At 34.9% G+C, this 19,489-nt stretch overlaps 1 protein-coding gene across 3 annotated transcripts in view; it reads left to right on the top strand.

Annotated features, from left to right (window-relative positions):
- CCDC102B (coiled-coil domain containing 102B) overlaps nucleotides 1–19,489 on the top strand; it is a 138,534-nt gene that overhangs the window by 7,758 nt on the left and 111,287 nt on the right. For all 3 annotated transcript variants that reach the window (XM_015620210.2, XM_033512195.1, XM_033512194.1), the window contains exons 2-4: nucleotides 7,934–8,554; nucleotides 10,348–10,556; nucleotides 15,100–15,208. In XM_015620210.2, the coding sequence (XP_015475696.1) occupies nucleotides 7,949–8,554; nucleotides 10,348–10,556; nucleotides 15,100–15,208 (924 nt within the window). In that variant the 5' untranslated portion in view covers nucleotides 7,934–7,948. The remainder of the gene's footprint in view (nucleotides 1–7,933; nucleotides 8,555–10,347; nucleotides 10,557–15,099; nucleotides 15,209–19,489) is intronic.

The following is a 19,489-nucleotide window of genomic DNA, read 5'->3' as shown; positions in this document are numbered from 1 at the left end:
TCATTTGGTCCTACACTTTTTCTGCCTCTGGAGTATTCTAGTGTTCCCTGGGATTAAATTTATTAATTTGTTTTCAAGGCAAAAGTGTCTATACCATAAAGAAATAATGAGAAAAATAGTGATATTCTGTGTTCCCAGGATTATAAATTTTGTCAGACCTATAAGAAATGTGGAACACTAATTAGCACTTTTCTCTTTGCTATTTCCTCTCAAACCTCTCCAAAAAATGTGTTTATGTTCTTCAGTTCTATCTAGTTTTTTGTTTTTTTTATGGTAAAGCACTTGAGTCTTTATCCTGGCCTTTAGGAACTTTGATGATTAAACAACTTGGAAACTAAGATTTAGGCCTGACATAGTCTCTTGCACTTAAAATATTGAGGAAGATGATATGTTGTAGAAGGACCATGAGGTTGCATAATTTTAGCCTTATGTATCAGGACATTCATGAATTGCCGCTGTGATTTTATTTTCTCTCAAAGAGACACTTAACACATCATACTATCCAAATTGCTGTCTTAAGAAGACTAGGTTTTTTCAGGCATTTTTAAGATTCTCTAATCAAAAAAGCTCAAAAGAACAACAATATCTCACTGAAATAAAACATTTCTCTTTGTGAAGTTAAAAATGTAACTTTATACTTTGTTGTTTTCATAGCATAACTGGTTTTAGTTACTGGATATGAGAAGGAAAGAAAACAGGCTTTGGAAATAAATTAGATCTTTATTGACATTTTTATGTTAAAAGGAAACTAGAGAAGTATGAATAGGAGGGAAAATTATAACATAACTCCTAATAGGAAGTAAACAACTAGTATTTTTTGTCTCTTCAAGCCATTTTTTGGCTGATTTTTAGTTATGACACATGTAAGGAACACAATGTTTGGAAACAACATAGCTTAAAAATATGTCATATGGTTTAATACTGTTAATATTTTTTTATAGCTGTGGAAACAAACTGAATCATCTTTGGCTATGCATTAAAAAATCTTGAAAAAACTATCTTTTAATTTTCATGAAGTAAGATAATCTGTATATGATGTCATGGTTTGTTTGGATCTCTCAATTTTACAGCACATTGTACTTTGTAAATGTAACTTTATTTTATGAGCTTATGAGCTCATTAAAAAAAATTAAAAAAAAATCATCTGCCTCAAAAAATGCCACCAAAACCTAAAGACATCAAACAATGGTGGAATCATCTTTGTAAAGACTAGTCCAACACAGGAACTCACAAATTCATTCCCTAATTCACAAACTCTCTTATTTAGTTCTCTAAATGGTGTTTTTCTATGAACAAACTAGTTACTAAGTTGTCAATGCCAGTGCTCATTCTTTCTCCCCTGTGGAGGAGTGACTGTCCACCCATACCACACTGAAAAACACAAAGGTCTCATTAGTCAGCCTGCTGTTGGATCTGCAACAAAAATATTGGGGGTAAGCTTAGGCATTTGCACTTTCCAGCTCAGAAGTTTGGCCTGTAGCACTTCCACGAGTTAGCATAACCTGAAGAAACTGGCAGGTAGCTGCTTTTTGAAGATGCAGGAGTTGGCTGCAGGTAATATCAGCCCTTTATCCACTGAGTCCTATGAACAGGCTGCTCTCCCACTGACCACTCACATTGGCACTGCTCTCAGCATATGTCAGACTTTAGGATCAGCTGTATGTTCATTATTGTCATTTTTCTTTCCTCCAAGAGTTTTCCAAGTCATTGTGGTTATCCTAGCTTCAGTGTCTTGAAATTTATTTGGTAGGATTTAGTATCAATTTAATTCAGTTGATAGACCAATTTCACCCAGTAGGTTTTGAATAATATCTCATTAATGTCCACGTCCTTTTGGCCAATGACTTCGCAGCCACAATGATAGAGATGGTCGCTGTAATCAGTACAGGTTTCATTCCATGCAGGAGTGTATACATTGGTTATGTTCAATGAATGTTCATTGTAATTAATTTTGGGGCCATAATCATAGGCTCTTGTACATAATGCAACCACATTAAGTGAAGGGCACTTTTAGTAAGAAGAAGTAGGCTGGATTGTTTTTTAAGATACACAGCCGTGTACAATGGTAGCTTAATTTTGTCCATTTACATAGATTAACACAGTGATTATTAGGAGTGTTTATGAAATAACTGCTGTGTATTTTCTCATTGTGTACATATTCTGTAAGTGTTCTGGGCCACTAGTATATGATTAATTCCCTTATGTGCCTGTAGTACCCCTTTCACTCTGTTGTTGTCACAATCATATACAGCTTCATGTCCAGTGTAAACTACATGTAGGTAATTTCAGGTTAACTTTAGATCTCAGTGTTCATGGAACATTATTACCCACTGTCAATACCTGTCCTTGTGATGTTGCAGATGGTATTCCTTCTGTAACTAGTTTAAAGGTGTAAGATCATGGACCTGCAATACCTGAGTTGTTCCAAAATGCAGGATTTGTTGTAGATAAGTTCTAGGTATATGTTCCAATTAGCAGTGTTGCCACAGTGATGCAGGAGAGTGACACTTTCTGCAAGAGAAGACACTCAGGTCTTGGACATAACCCAAACCTCAGTTGTTTTTAACTTGTTCCCTTTCCCATTGCAAAAGGAAGGAGAGGCTCGTGGATAACTCCTGAGCTGAATGTTTAACCTCATTATATGGACTTCAGAGGGGTTTATTTCTGTTTGAACAAGATTTTGGGCAGCTACTGATATGAATTCCTTATCTGTGGTTCTTCTTGTGAGATTTTGTTACTGGTGTAGCCGGCTTACAAGCTCTCATGAATATGATTCCCACACAGTATTAATAGATCCCTTATTGTGTATTTTACACAATAAGGTAAAATAAAAAAACCTGGTTTAGTAGTTTATTCCATTGATCTGCTGTCCCACTATTTTGAGATCGATGCAGTAGCTGGAAAATCCATTCTACAAGATTTGAACTAAACCAAGCTTGTCCTACTTCATTCGTAAAATGTTATTGATGCTAAGATTATATTTCTCTAGATAAGGGAGAAGTAGCAAGCAAACCACTGGCTTAAAGCAGTTGTGAGACCAGTGATAGGTTAGGCAGGGAATATATTCTGGACATCACTGTTTCTGCTCCTGTAAGGATTTCTTCCCACCCTTCAGGTGTTGTAATACACATGAGATGTTTCCCAGATTACCTTACCTCCTATGAAGCTGGTAGAATGTTGGTGATGTTCTGTATCATTGTTTAAAAGAAGTGGCACAAATACACAATTCGTTTCACCAGAACTTTTGGCACTCCTCTTTTTTGACATCCTGTTTTATTAGCTGTTGAAATAAATCCTATGACCCTGTGTGTCTATGCCACTCTTGTAACCAGGTATTTGTTCTGCCTCAGAGTTTTGTGCTGTATTTTTTCTAACCAAATGTCAGCCTCCTGGCTGCATGTTGCCAAGATTTTTTGGGTTTTGGTAAATAGATACAATTTTGTATGGGTATTATTTTAGACTGAGCTATATAATGAATCACTTTTCCAGTGTGATGTTTTTTTCACCATATATATCAATCATTTACTTGGCAGTATTTTTTCATCTAGCCACTGGGTGGGACCCCTAAGGGTTATTAATTAAAACCAACTTTACAACAGGAACAGACACACAAAATTTGATCTCCCTTTCTTGAGTTGAGAGCCTGGTAGTTAGCAGCCCTTAGTAAACAGCCACATTTTCAGGGAGTGTGTTAAATCACTTCCTATATTCTTCCCATAATGACCGAGTCACCCCTGCCCATTTTCTGAAACCTTCTCTCTTTGTCAGGGTTTGTTGATGAGTGAACTGCAGCAATAACATGGAAACTTCTGACTTCTCAGTGGCATTTACAATATATTACAACATATATATTACAACATATTCAGTTCTATGATTCATTTTGTCCTATTAAATTTCATAGATTAGACAAAAGAAAATTAATTGGTTTAATCTAAAGCAGATATTTTCTCTAAAGACAGAATACCTTAAAAAATACCTTAGAAAATGTTTGGTTGAGGTGTTAATAATTAAGAGATGTATAACTAAGGATTAAATCATACAGTAAAAGGATGTTGAAATTGTATCTTCAAACATTTCTCTAACTACTGAACTGACTGAAAAAGCTGAGTCCAGTGAGCAGGTATTAACATGAGGAAAGTGCAATAATTCTTTTCTCTCCTGGTGATTTTGTTAATGGTGCCACTAAAGGTAAATATACTGCTGTTTACCTAAAACAATAGGTGGCAAAAATAAATGAAGAGCTCTTCTCTTTCTTACTGATGTTCAGGATCATTAGGTAAATAGGAAAGGTTGCAATATAATTAAATATGCTTGAGACCTATGTTCTTTGCTATGTTCACCACATGTCTTTTTTTTCCTCTGAGAGCTATCATCACTCTGTTCTCACTATCATCACACCTCACTCACACGTTGCAATGAATGTTGCTTCATATATTTTGTTCATACTTATTTTAAATTATTCCATTAAGAAAAACAACTTTAAAAAGGATGTTGTGTTCCTTCTTATCACTCAGCTGTTAGAAGTGGAGCTATCAGAAGGCTTCACTGATCAGAAAACCCCATTTACATCCAATTCCCTAAGTTTATTTTATCCTTCCATCCAATTATCTTTCATGAAGTAATTATGTACACTGAGCTCCATATGCTGTGCTAGCCAGTCTGTTGTTGCAAACTCAAGTCCTTTAAAACTAGCTCCACACAGTAATTTTTTTGTCGATTTTAGACTTGTGATATTTCTGATGTTAAGAGATCTGTGTCTAAGAACATTAATATAAACCTTTCTTCTTTGAATTATCTTTAACATACAAGTTAAAAATTATTCTTGTTGCCTCTGGAAAATATATGATGCATAGATATTTTATAGATGAGAGTTTTCAGAGTTCAATGTAGATATAGGATGTTTTCTATGATGTAGTCATATACCAGAGAAGAGAAGTATTATTTTTTTAAATACCACTGTAACTATAGAGATGATTAAAGAGTCAGTATCAACAGATTCAATATTACAACAATCTTCAGTTGGACTCTTGGACTTGTTTTTATTATAATTTCATCAGTGCAGTATTTTGTGAACATGGAAGAGTAGATTGATATGAACTATAAATAAGATAAATCCATTCCTAATCATCCCTCTGGAACTGTGAGATTTTTGACAGTTTCAGAACTTTTACAGTAATCAACAAATTTTTCTAATTTTTAAATCTTTGCTTTCTTTCAAACCAATATTTTAGTCCACTTCTTTAAAAATAGGTACAAGCACAAATCTTCATAATTCATACTTTTAATAAAAATCCTGTTACCTGCTTTACTTTCCAGCAAATATTTCTATTATTTTTTGTTTCTATCCTGAGTCACCCAGCCACTGAAATGGGTTGTGTTGAGATCTGTCTCTTTTAATGAAAAAATGATATTTTATTCTACCTCTTGCAATCATAAAGGGGTATCTAAAAAAACTGTTTAGATTAAATTTTCTGAAAAGGACATACGGAAGTCAATACAAATAGAAACACCTCCTTTTATTTACCACCTAAGAGTGAGACAGCACTTCTGTTTTTCTGAAGGAGGAATGACTTCTTTTAATTCTTAATTCTTTTTATTCTTAATTTTTTTGAATTTTAAGTACAGAGCTGGGATCATCTATCCATGCTGAAAAGTGCAGGCAAAGTTCAGCCTACCATAAAATGGTTAGAAACATAAGAAACCACCAGCTTACTGTACAAGCCTACTTCAATTATTACAGCTGTAAGTTTGATCTGACTGGCAGTGTCCCAGCCTCGAGAACCCTTGAGCCATCACAGTGGAGGAGAGCAAGAATTCATGACCAATGTTTCCTTTTTAGCATCCTGTGATCTGTGATCATAACATTTCGCCAGCTTTGGAAACATTACTGAATGTCAAAAGACAAAGTCACCTCAAACTCGTAACAAAATATCGGTAGCAGGCTACTCTGATTCATTAATAACTCTCAAGTCTTTCAAATTTTCTGTCAAAGAAAAATATTACCATTCTTATTTCTGTATCTTTTAAGATTTGTAAGTTATGTTCTCCCTTCTCCAAGTTCTCCCTTCTCCAAGTTCTCCCTTCTTTAAGTGAATATGCAAAGAAGCTAGCAAAATCCACTGAAAAAAATACTGATTATGAAAAGTGTAATAAACATTTCTGTAGATATCTACTAACTTGAGACAGATGCAAAAAAAGTAAGAAAAAATTAATGCATGAAAAGTACTTCTTAAAAATCCAAAAGTTTCAATGATTTCATTATATATTTATTAAATTATGTAAAATATTTTATATATATTATTATATATCTAAAATTTACTGTGGTTTTGTTTGGTTGGTTTTTAATTAAAGCTTTAGGAAATAAAGGAATTACCACAACCTAGAAGATAAATTAACAACTGACTGCAAGAGTTTAGTATTTAGTTACTTTTACTCGATTTGGCCTCATACAAGATTATGGGTTGCAATATCTTTGTATTTTGGATAAGGCTTATTCAAATTGAATGAATTTATGTATTTTGCATAAGGCTTGTTCAAATTAAATGATCTGGAAGTAGGTCAAGAAACAAGAAAGACTCAGCTTTGATGAAGCTTTGGCAGCAGCTCTGCTACATCTGTGTGGTGTTGTTGTGGGGCTTGAGGGTACTACATCAGGCAGTGATAATGAGGGGAACTGGGAGTCCTTCATTGTCCTTTTCCTCCTCTCATATCCGTCCTCCACTACAACAGTTCTGCATAAGCTTATAACAAATGGCAAATAAATGTCCTGAAAATCATGGAAAAGTTAAAAAACAGCTGGCAAACCAGAGCAAAAACTGCAAAAACTTCTATTCAGTTGAAATGAGCTATAACTGAATCATACTGCCAAATCTATCTACTCCTCAGTGTTTTGTTAGCAGCATTGGCCTTCTGCATTTCAAATGCAGGTGTTACCACTAATTGCTGTAACATATAAACGTGTTTTTTTGCAAATGGACATCACAATATAAAAACAATTTTTCTTTTTTACTTGAAACAACTTAGTCTTTTATTGAAGTTGCAAGATTTTTAAGTTTGTTTATTTGTTGAATTTCGGTTGCTTGGTTGCTCTGATTTGTTTTTAACATAACCAAGAGGAAAAAAAAAAAGGAGATGTAAGTGGCTAGTCACTGCAGACTGTCCACATCAGCATTTTCTCAGCACTGGGGTAGGGAAGCAATTTCTGAGAAATCATTTTTCTTCTGGGCCAAATAAGTAATAAATAATCAAAAGATAAATAATGAAAAAGAATGCAACAAGATTTACTAGATGAGTCATACCACTATGAGGTAGGCTGTACAGTGCAGGAAGATAGTGCTACACTTTCAAGAATAATATAAAAATATACTACCTGGAAATCTTCTGGAATGCAGAAAATAAAGCCCCCTATGAAAAATGCTTGATTTTTCTCTTGGAAAAAGAGGAAATCCAAATGTCACAGGGGTTTTGATATTTTTATTTTTTTTAATGTATGAAAATTATAAGGTAAGTTTTGCTTAACATAAAATTCCAAAGTCTGGGAAAGAAGTCAAGTGATTTCTGATTGTAGTCCTAGACAAATAACATTCTCTTACTAGATATTTAAAATATATATTGATTCAGTTCAATATTGTCTTGAAGGAAGAACGCTTTTATCCTGTTTTCTTTAGACTCAAACATTTTTGAGACTACTATGATAATTTAATGACTCTATGCAAGCAAATCCTTGCCAAGTAATAAGTGTGTCTGTTTATGCTGTACCCAAAAAGTATTAAATAAAAGATATTTGAATAGCTATTTCTTGTTGATAAAGCACTTTTCTAAAATGTGAGCAGCATTATTAACTCACTATTGCAGCAGTAAAAACCCCAACTGTTGAAGGTTATTCATATGATATAATAAATTAAAAGATGAATTATTGTCTGTCTTTTTTTAGGAGTGAAATTGAGTGATGAATCAAAACATGAATTTAGACTCCACTCAGAAACAAATGGAAGAGATAGAGGCTTTTGGGACCCAACCAACAGAACCTGATAAATTAGATAGATGTTGGCAACCAGGTGACCATCTCTGTCATTCAAATATTCCATCTCAAAGTTTCCATCCAAATTCACCTCATTATGCACATATGCATGCAAGTTACAGCAGTGATTGGGAAATTTTTGAAGCAGTAAAAATTCAGGAACTGGAGGAAGTCAAAGCCAGAGCTGCCCAAATGGAGAAGACCATGCGCTGGTGGTCAGATTGCACCGCCAACTGGAGGGAGAAATGGAGCAAAGTTAGAGGGGAAAGAAATAAAGCACGAGAGGAAGCAAGACAATTGAGAATCAAATTAGACAGTATGATAAAAGAGTTAAGTGTGCTTAAAAAAATAAATCAGGACTTAGTAACTGAGAAAGAAAACTTAGAAAATGGAACTGCCTGGAAAATGGAATGCCATTGCTCAGAAATATCCTGTATTAAAAAGGACCAAAACCTGTTAATGTTTCTGGAGCCAGAACCTACAAAAGACCTAAACAAAATCATCAAAATTCCTGGGGCAGAAGACACAGAGAAGGTAAAGAATGGGAAATATTTTTTGTGGTTCATGAAGAAGTGGCACAGTATGGATGTGCATGTAGAAATGGGATTTTTCAAGAATTTTGACCAAAATGATGCCTGATCCACTCACTAACAAAACCCTATGGCCCCCTGCCTGCCCCCACCTAAATATTTCTAATACAGAAAGATACAGAAAATAATTCATAACCTTGCACTATGACTAGACATTTAAGGAACAGAGGCAGATGGTTATAGAAAATAATTTTCAATATTGTTTTGATTCTCTCATGTTTAACAGTAACAGGTTAACTCTCTTATCAGAATTAACCACGTTTTGTATACTTACATTCGTTCTCTCCTTCAAAAAAGCAAATTAGGTTCTTGGCTTCTAAAATAAGATCATTTATTTCTCTCTGAACTTCAAAAGCAGGGGAAGAGGTAAGGCAATTCTTTTGCAAATTTGCAAGACTTTTTGTTTGATAAGGAGAGCAATTAAGTCATGATATAGAATAAAAAAATTGAGTCTCAGAATTGTTTAAACAGCTCCTAGCTCTACACAAAAGATCCAGTTATATTCATCAAAAATTAAAGTATTTGTTCATGTTTAACTAACTTTAAATCCGTGCCTTGGAATGCACTGTGTAGTCTCCATAGACAGCACCATGTAAAAACCTTATTTGTTTTCTGAGAGATGGCAGTCATTGTAGATACAGGTAATTTTTTTCACACATTACAGGAAAATGTTTTCTCCTGCATTGTTGAAAGTAGGAAAATTTTTACTTCAATTCAAGGGAAATTGCCAAGATCTTAGATCTGAATGTTTTATGCTCTTAATATTAATGATACTATATTCCTATGAAATCTGGGAGAAAAAAAAATAATATTAGTAGCAAGAATAATTTTGCCAAAAAAAACCATGCCTTTCATATTTTCAGGCAGACAAATGTACCATTGGAAGGAAATACCACAAAATATACTTTAACTATTTCTCCTTAGCATAAAATATTTTCCACTTGAAAACTGAAACTTTATATGTGAATAAGAAACATCTTTTCTGTTTCTAGTATTTTCTAATGCAAATTTTGGGTATTCTAAAAACTCAAAAGAATAGGTTGATGTGAGAGATGATTGTCAGTAAACTGCTAAAATGAGATTAGCTTTTAAACAAAATTCCTCAGATATGGTAAAGCAAATACCTTTCTAAGGGAAACTTGTTTATAAGAGACATTCAGTCTTTCTCAAAAATGTGTAATTTGTTTGGTTTTTTTTTTCCTATTTTGATGCTAGTTTTCTTATGTTTTGCATGCAAAACATTTATCTTCAAAATAGATATCTATGTACTTTGTTCCTTATGAAAAACTTGTATCAACCTGCTTCAATGCACTTTACATAAAAGGCTTATGAGTCCATACATTATTTGTATGGATAAATTGCACTGCTGGTTTTATTAGTTCCAGGATTCTGTTTTCACCAGAGTTATAGCCAAAAAAAAGAAATGGAATATATTTCCTTAGTAAAGATACATTGGAAATATTTTATATATGAAGCATGTCATAACAAAAGCTGTTAGATATCATAAAATGACAGTTGTTCATTATATATATTATATATAATATATATAATATACCGACATTTTCTGCATCTTCTACCCATATACAGTCCAACTGTCCAAGATTTTACCTATTTCCTTTTTTTTTCTCCTATGTTCCTTAAATGTCTAGAAGAGCCTTGGTAGGTCCGTCTATGGAACTATGTTAGACTTTTTCCTTCATTTATGTTTTTCTCAGGTGTCTTTTTTTTTTTTCTCAGGATGTAAACAAAGACCAAAACAATGACAATAAAAAATTCAGTCCAAAGCCTCCTGATTTCTTCCCCAGTGGACTTCCCAGCATCTATTTGGAGGAACCTAAAATAAGTTTGGACACTACAGCTAAGACAACAGAGAATGATTTAATACATGTATCAGTCTTAAATTTGCATTTGGCTGAGATGAGAAAAATCTTACAGAAGGAAAGAGAGTAAGTGCAAAATATATCCTATTTGTGGAATTCTCATAGAGATGTTGAAGACAGTTTCTAAAATAGATATGATTGCATTTATATCTCATATGTTTTAAGCTTTATTCATAGCTATTTGCAAGACTTTAATAAGAATTTAGAGAAACAATTCAGCATAGTGTGTTTATTGTTTTCTTTGGCCTGTTTGTCAGTTAAATAAGAGGTGTTCCATACAAATATGTATTTAATAACAATCTGGTATAGATACAGTGATATCTAATGTATGTTATACCCAGTTATTGAAGTGCTTTGTGCATAATAACAAATTTTCATATACTCTACTGGCAGACCTTTGAAAGAGTCCAAATGCAGAATGACAAAGGCTGTTTTTGAATTCAAAATATTTGAATCAGATGCAAAATGCTTTTAATCTTAACCTCTTCACTTGTAGCAAAGTCTGTGTTAAAAGCTGGTAACAAAGAGGGAGAAACACATTTATTGTACACTTATGCAGCTTATCAAATTTGCCTCACATAAATTATTTTGGTACATTTTTGTGGCCTAAAAGTTTTATGTTGTATAAATGGTCAATACTGACAAAGATTGAATGTCACCAAAAAGGCCTTTTAAGAAAATATGCAGCATGGGATGCATGATGACGTGGTAGCAGACTTCAGGCTGTAATTACAGGTGATGGTAATTTAAAAGTCAGTTGAAGTTAATTAGGAAATTTAAAGGAATAAAATTCCCTGTATATTGCAAATATATTCAACACTTTCAGTTCAGGGAGTCTGTAATGGTAAACTTTGTTGAAGAATTTCCTTCCTGTCAGTTTATTTCACATTTCCTGTCTGTCAGTTTATTTCATAATTGTCATGTAGATAGTACAAGTCTGAAGTAAAAAATCCTTTCAATTCCTAACTAATATTTAATGTGTTTTGTTATATGAATTTGATAGTTGTAGAAAGCATATAATAATTCTTTAGTTGAATCATATAGCAGAAAATGTCTATGCTCTCTCTCCTTAAAAAGTATTTAGTTTTTCTGTGGCAGCAAGTATATATGTGAATTACGATACTGACACCTCACCTATTTTCCTGGGGTTGAAATATTTAGGGGCCTAGGTACTTCATTAACAATTACAGTATACATACATATATAATTATTTTCTTTTAGAAATTGGATAATTTTTCAACTCACTTTTAGTCACTTCTCAGGCAAAACTTTAATAGGTTTTGGTTTGTCTGTTTGTTCACATGCCTCTCTAACCAATATTTAGCTGTACTTCAGAGACAGATTTTTCGATTTATGCCTAGATATATACTGACTGTGGTATAAGGCAGTAAATTTACTGGCAGATGGTAAGAATTGGGGCACATCTAGAACATGCAACATGTGATAATGCAAACCTCAGGCATCAAAAATGCTTGCAGAGCAGTGATTTCCACACAACAGCTGGGATTGGTGTAACAATTTCCTCTCCGGGAGGGCAGCATTTCCTACGTGCAGAGATGTTACGTAAGCAGAATATAGACAACTTATAAGTATGAAGCAACTATATTTGGCAATGCAGACTGTAAATAGTTAGGAATAATGTTTCTAGGATAAGTATTATCATTGTCACCAGTCCCTTGAGACAGCTGATGAATCTTTGCTGGGCAGGCTGTCACCTGCTATCTCAGAAAGGGTTGGTCTCCACCACTTAGTAGAATTGGCTGATTTTTCTGAATTTCCAACTTCAGATTTAAAATTTTCTCCCTTTTATTCTTGCTCATGTCAGTATTTTTACTCGTGTATTCTGGAGTTGCTAGTAATGACTATCTGAACAATCTCACCCCTGTTTGCATTTTTACTCCACTTATCTTGTGTGGCTCTAGCTTAAGTACTTTCTCACAGCTTCTTTCTCACAACTTAGCAATTTTCTCAGTGAACTCGAGCCAAGGACACGCAGCTGTACTGCATCAAAACCAAACAGATCATAGACAGCTTGAACCCCAAGGCCAAAGGTTACTTTAGCAGTCAGTATGATCTTACTCATACAGAGGAAGACTTCTCAGCAGTTTCCTGGTTTACATGCAGCACTCTGAACTCTTGACTGCATTTTTTCTAGAGTCAAGTTAGCTTATGCAAATCCAGTGTTTGAACTTTCCCCTGACTAAGTTACTTAACAGTTACCTAACTAGTAACCTTCTTGGTTTCCTAACTAATCTTTCCATAAGATGTTTTGCTTCTTCACTCTGAGAGAAATTCTGCTTATTGCATTCTGCTTAGAGCTATCATCAGTGATGTTGACACAGCCTTATGCACACAGACCAGGCTTTGCAAAGGACAAAAAGAAAGAAGGTCTAAAAAAAAATAAAAGTAAAGAAATGAAAATTTATGTTTTGACATTCAAAAAATATCAGGCTTGGGTTTGCCTGATAAAATTACACACCAACATTCTCTACTTGGTACTGATGGCTCATATTAATTACACATTTGAGGTCCTATTAGTATGAATGGAAATTACAAACCTTGTGAGTGGCTCAGAATTTTACATAATCATTTGCTTAAAACAGCTATCTTTTGTAATCTTTTGGATCAGTTTTCTCATCTAAATGTCTTCTAGTTTTAAGATCGTAATTTGTTCTGTTTTGAACTTAAAAGTGTCTATTTCCTCTAAAACCATAAGGCCACAGATTAGCTCACTGCTAGCTGATAATACCAAAGAGGAACTGCATAACACTGGCTGGGTAACATAGACCATGGATACAAAAGGCTCTGCCTGAACAACAAGAAATCCTTTTTTTTTTCTGTGAGGCGAACTGAACACTAGCACCAGTTTCCCAGAAAAGTTTCTGAGTCTCCATCCTTGGAGACATTCAAAAGCCATCTGGACATGGTCCTGAGCAATCAGTTCTAGGCCACCCTGCTTGAACATGGGGTTTGCACCAGATGACCTCCTCAGGGTCCCTCTCAATTTCAACCATTCTGTGTAATTCTGTGATTTAACTAGATAATGAGTTAAAATGTGTCATTGTAAGATCCATGAATAATTCTCTAAACCTGATTATTTTACCTAGTAGTAAGCTGCTTCTGATGTCTATATTCTATATTCTTTCTTCCATTCTTTGTTTTCTTTGCTTAAATAGTAAACTTTATGTAATCAGAATAATTTCTTTCAATTAGTGGTATTGGAGGGAGCTGGTCTCAAGAAGTACTGTAACAAAAAACAAAGCTAGTGTCTTCTAAATAAACAAAACATACTGGACAGTCCTCTTTTACTTTTCAGATTAGACCATTTCTGAGGACTCTCACTGCATTCAGTAAGGTCAATAGGCTATTATTCAAAGTATTAGAAAGTCATCTTTCATACTTTCACCTTTTACTGTATTAAATGTCCCACTAATAATTATCTTAGTTCCCCAATGAGATCATGATACCATTCCAATGAAATAGCCCACTACTTTGAAAGAAAAACTGTTGAGTTGAAATGCATGAAGTACATCTTGCTCTACTTTGCTCTGTAAATAATAGTATTTATTTTATAAATAAATATAATAAAATATAAATATAAATAAATATAATGTTATGGGAGTTTTAGGTGTTTGCTAATATAAGCTGTGCAATATGCTAAATCTAGGCAGAAAAAGGAGATCCCTGATTCAAGAGCATCAGATTTAGGTATAAAAGAAGAGAGAAGATATTTCACTATAAAGGATTGATTAGTTAGTGTAGCTTGCTTCCAGGATGAGTCAGTCCAGTCGGTGGCAACTTTTGCTGGCTCTGTGCAAGCAAAGAAATGCCCCAGACAAATTCCATCAATACACTTTCTTTTAATAGGTGACTATTTAAACGAAATTTTCAAAATATAGTTCTAGTAAGCCCAGCAATAATATCTTTTTTAAAAAGGTTGAGAAATTCCATTAGCCTCCATTAAAATAGAAAATAACTACTGTGGTACACAACAGTTTCTTTAATTGCCAGTATTAGAATTTTCTTTTCAACTATATCATATTTTTGTCATTGTATAGGCATAGTACTTCTGCACTAAATAATACATTTTCCCGAAATTCTTCTAGCATTTTCTTCCAGGAACAATTTTTTAAAATGTGAAATATGCATATTTTAATAATGTTTTTTAACATTTAACAAAAATCGTCTTTGGTTTCTAGTCTTTATAGTGTATATTTCCCCCTGTATACATGTGTTTAATCTTCTGTTTATGCTAAATACAAGTGATGTAATACCTTTTCTTTGAGGATCTTCACTAATTGTGAAGAAAATGTGATAAATTAGGAAGCCTGAACCAGCAACTGAAGTCAAATTTTCTTCAGTTTATCCCAAAAATTTCATTTAAAGTTTTAATTCTGTACTACTGGATTTCTGTTTTCTCTTTAGCTATTATTTTTGGTGAATCTTTTGGAATAATCATGCAATGATAATATAGGTTTTTAGAAAATCAAGATATACCATTGACAAAGGCAGCAGAATATAACTCAAACTATGAGAAGGAAATTCAAAGTAATTTTTCTTCTGTCAGCTTCAAAATTGTGCAATGCTAAATTTTAAAATGCTTTTCTAGAATGAATGTATTTTTGGAGAGAGAAATGGAAAAGATGGAAAATGAATTATTTCTTTGGAAATGGAAATATGAAGAACTGAGACAAATCAAGCTGGAAAGTCTGAAACAGGTATGTTAGCGGTACATTGTTATCACATAGAGTAAGAAAGAAAATTTAGACTTCTGATTTCCTGTGTTGTAACTGAGAGTAAAATTGTGTCCATGGTTTATGAATGTGATAAATTCACCATTTACCAATTGTTATTCTGTGTACCCAGATGGAAGGGACCTGATGGGAGTGTGTGGATGCTGCCATGGCAGCACTGGTGCTCAGGAGCTGTGGAAGTGGCACTGGGATGGCTCCACTGGCTTCCAGGAGGCAGGTTCTGATGCCCCATCCCCATGTGTGGTGGGTCTGGTGGTCCTGATGTACAGCAGTCTGTGGTCAGGGTCCAGCAGGGCTTGTGTTCAGAGAGAAAGGGCCCATGTGGGGTAAGGGGATGTTCAGGAAAGCCCTGCCACCCTTCCTGTGAGGCTGGAACAATAGAACAGTAGTGGTGTAGAAATTGGATGGAAAAATGTGTTGCCCCCATTAGCCTGGACAAGGAAGTAAGGCTGTGCAAGATCTGAGAATGCAAAGAGATTAACAGGGTCTCCACAGAGACCCAGAGATAAGGAAGAGCCAGCCTCTGGCTCCCTCTCTCACATGGGAGAGGCAGCCAGAGGCTGAGTTTCACAGTGAATAGAGTCCCACAGTAGGAGCACTGGAAAGATATGTTCTCCAGCAGCTGGAGGATGGCTCTTTTTCCAGATCTGCAGTTCAAAATGTTCTACTGGTGGTGAAGTAGGAAAAGAAAGCCATGACTTGTGAAGCATCAGAACCAGCTTTAACACAAGCCATGCATCAACATCTGGAGGAAGCAGTGGGTGGTGGTAGTAAGAGGCTTGCTCCTGTGGGGAAAGAAACCTCTTGTTCCCCACATGCTTTTTGGAGGGTTATGAGGCTTGCTGTGGGCTAGGATCCAGAACATTACAGAGACATTGCCGAGATCTGTCCAGTCCTTAGACTGCTACACTACTACTCATCCCCATGGGCAGCAGCTAGGGGTGTATTGGGAATGATCACGAAGCTTTGGGGTTGAGGTCATGGGGACCCAGGTCTGGGCTCCTTGATCCTACCAGCTGGGTAACGTAACGAGGAGAGCTTTCAACTAGGAAAGAGAATTTCAACTAGGAAATGAGAGATTTCAGACCACAGTGAAATGAAGAACAGGTGGTTGGCTGGAAAGCTCAGGCCACAGGTTGATAGGAACAAGAAAGACTTCAGGAGTGATAAAACAATGTAAAGCGACACCCATCTTAAATGTTGGTAAAGAAATGCCCACATCCTAGGAAACAAGCAGAGAGAATTAGAGTTGTATGTGGTTACAGAACTACAATATTGTTGGAACAACTCAAATACTGTGCCGAGTCCATGCAACTGGAGTAATGTGAGGGACTTCCATAAATACTGGCAAGGAAGGGCTGAGGGCATGGAAGTTGCCCTCAGACCCATAAGCAGCTCAGGTCTTTTTAGGTCCCCAGAAGGATGGAGGATAATCAGACTTGTGACTCTAGGATCAGAGGAGAGGCCAGTAAAGGTGTCATTGTGGTAGGAGTTTGTTACAGACCACCTGATGAGGAATCAAACAAAAGCATTTAAAGAACTCAGATCTCGGAGTTGTAAACCCCAGTTCTTGTGGGTGACTACAGCTGCTAGAGAGGTAGAATAGCTGCTGCAATCAAAGATATTTCAGTGTGGATTCAGGAATAAATTCTTGTTGAAGGTAGTCAAAGGGCCAACAAGTGGTGGTGAATAGCTGGATCTGCTGCTGATGAATATGAAGGAAACTAGCTGGGGATGTGATGATGAATAATTTCCTCATCTGTGGTAATTTTGAAATAGCTGTGTTGGTCATCCTGAAAGAAGAAAGACAAGCAGCCAAGTACAAACCCTGAATCTAAGGAGAGCAGGATATTGTCTTAGTCAGGGAACTGCTGGGAAGGGTCCCATGGGAGGCAACTCTGATAGGTAAACAAAGGAGTCAACAAAGCTGTCAGGCCTTGGAGTACAACCAAGGTTTGTCCTGATACTCAGGAGAACAGGTAGGTGTATCAGGAGACTCATTTAGCTCAGCAGGGCACACATGGTGGAGTTCTGATGCCAGAAAGCAATGTACTTTTACAAAGATCGGCTTTGAAGGAGCAATTTAAGAATATTGCCTGGTTGTGTTGGATTAGTGTTAGGAAACACATGTTCTTTTCAATCTGCATTCATGACTAGAAGAATAAGAAATATTTGTGCTGCAGTTTACAGGTTTTAGCTTTCAGGACAATGGATAGAGGACCTCTTTGATCCAACAAAACTCAAAGTGCATGTCTCTATAACTAAACATAGGTAGTGAATTAAAAATATCCTATGAATTTAACACCTCAGATTTGGAATAATGGAGGGAATTTAATTAGTTTTCTTTCATGTTCTGGAAAGAATTGCAAGCAGTCTATTAAGTCTCAAGTTCTAGTTAATAGGTGATGCATATGCAATACAGCAACAAACCAGCATCTATCTTTCATATTTGAGTTTCTTTAGATTTTAGTTCTTTATTTTCTGCATGCTCATTAAGTAGGATTTTAGCTTGTTATACTTGTGCAAAACAGAGGAGGTCCAGATTTAGTTAATAGTTTTTGCTTAAGAAATGTAATCTTTATGAAATACTTTATGGTGCTGTCATCAGGAATAGAACAACAGGAAGTAAAACATTTTCTGAGAATTCATTGGAGATCGATAACAATATTTATGCATGTGAATGCTTGCATATATGTGTTGCTGCTTTTTTCTTGGGAACATGCTCAATTACTTTAATTGCTAACAGGAGGTGATATTTTGAGCACTGTGTTCATCTTCTCATATTTATAACGTAAATCTCATTTTTAAATTACAGAAAAACACAGGTCTGGATGAATCTGACTAATGCAAAAGAAATTATTTGTATCAGTAGAGGAGGGTTTCTGTAAGTGGAAACTCTCCCTCTACTGAAATAAACCAAACCTTATGTGTTGACAACATGGATGTGAATATTACTCGCTATATATTACTGTTGAGAAGTGGAAGCTGGAACAACAGACAAGATTTTTGACAGTGAAATATTTGAAAGTGAAATAAAGGAAAGTGCAGGCATCTACTAGGCTAAGCATGGAGCCTGATTCCAACTTATATAGTCAATATTAAACCACAAAGGAATTTCTAGATTAATAGCAGATCAGTCAGTATATCTAGATTATTTTCATGTCCTTGACTAAATTAATCTGTAATTTCTTTTGGTAAATTGCCTAACAGTCCCACTGTGAATGTGAAAAAAAGTGCTTGGTCTGCAAGTGACAGCGCTACTGCAAATCAAACCACTTTTAGGAATGGATAGCTCTGCTAGCCTTTTGGAAGTTGGAGAGATTTTGGGGAATGTTAGAAGCTTCACAGCTGCCAAGACTTGATTATTAGTGCTCCAAATAACCAATCACTTTCTTGAATTACTTTCATTAAAAGAAAAGTATTTGCTCACCTCAGAATAAACTAAATATGGAAAGCCTTGGTGATCTTGCTGATCATCAGTTAAAAAAAATTATGTGTTCATCATCAATTTGGAAGTTGTAAATGAATTTTCAAAGTATTGACTTAATTAAAAAAAGCAATAAAGTGACAATTTATGATCATAGTAACCATGAGCATTATAGGTAGCTTTGTGTGACACTAGCATTGATCTTGCCCTATTTGGGGTCATAAATTAGACCATTTTAACAGATACAACAGAATTTGCGTTTGGTGTCATAACTGATCATTTCCTTTTTTCTTCAAAGAATTTTGTTCTAAGAATTAAAAGTTGTAAAATACTTTGTTATTTTTAAAATAGGAAAGCACTCAATATAAAATTGTACTTATTGTTGTATTTACATGAGTATCCACAGAAAGGCAAAAATTTTTTGTAAGCCTATTAAGTAAATAAAGGGTATTGACATTATATATACTTGGGTTTAAAGTAAACTTTGTTGAAAAGAGTAGGAATCTAAGTTCTCTGAAGAGAATGAAAATTTTTACATCCATAACTTTACTTGCTGAATGTCCCCTGGAATGGGGTATCCAATTTTTTCAGATACAGTTTAGTTTATAGATCAATTAACCATCAAAAAGTATGTCTGAATTTGATTAGTTAGGTCTTTGCACTCTGGAAAACAAAGCAAATCTTTGGTGAGTTGCTGTGATTTTTGTAAACACAGAAGTGTGTTTGGAGTGAGCAAGGCTGTTGAAGTTTTAGATTTTAGAATGATCATTTTATCTTATGTACAAAAAACCATTCTTTTTTATAGTCATAATTTTTTA

The sequence above is a fragment of the Parus major genome, chromosome 2 (genome assembly GCF_001522545.3).
Source record: "Parus major isolate Abel chromosome 2, Parus_major1.1, whole genome shotgun sequence".
NCBI classification, from domain to species: domain Eukaryota; kingdom Metazoa; phylum Chordata; class Aves; order Passeriformes; family Paridae; genus Parus; species Parus major.
Note: the sequence above shows the minus strand (reverse complement) of the source record. Positions and strands in the feature narration are given on the sequence as shown.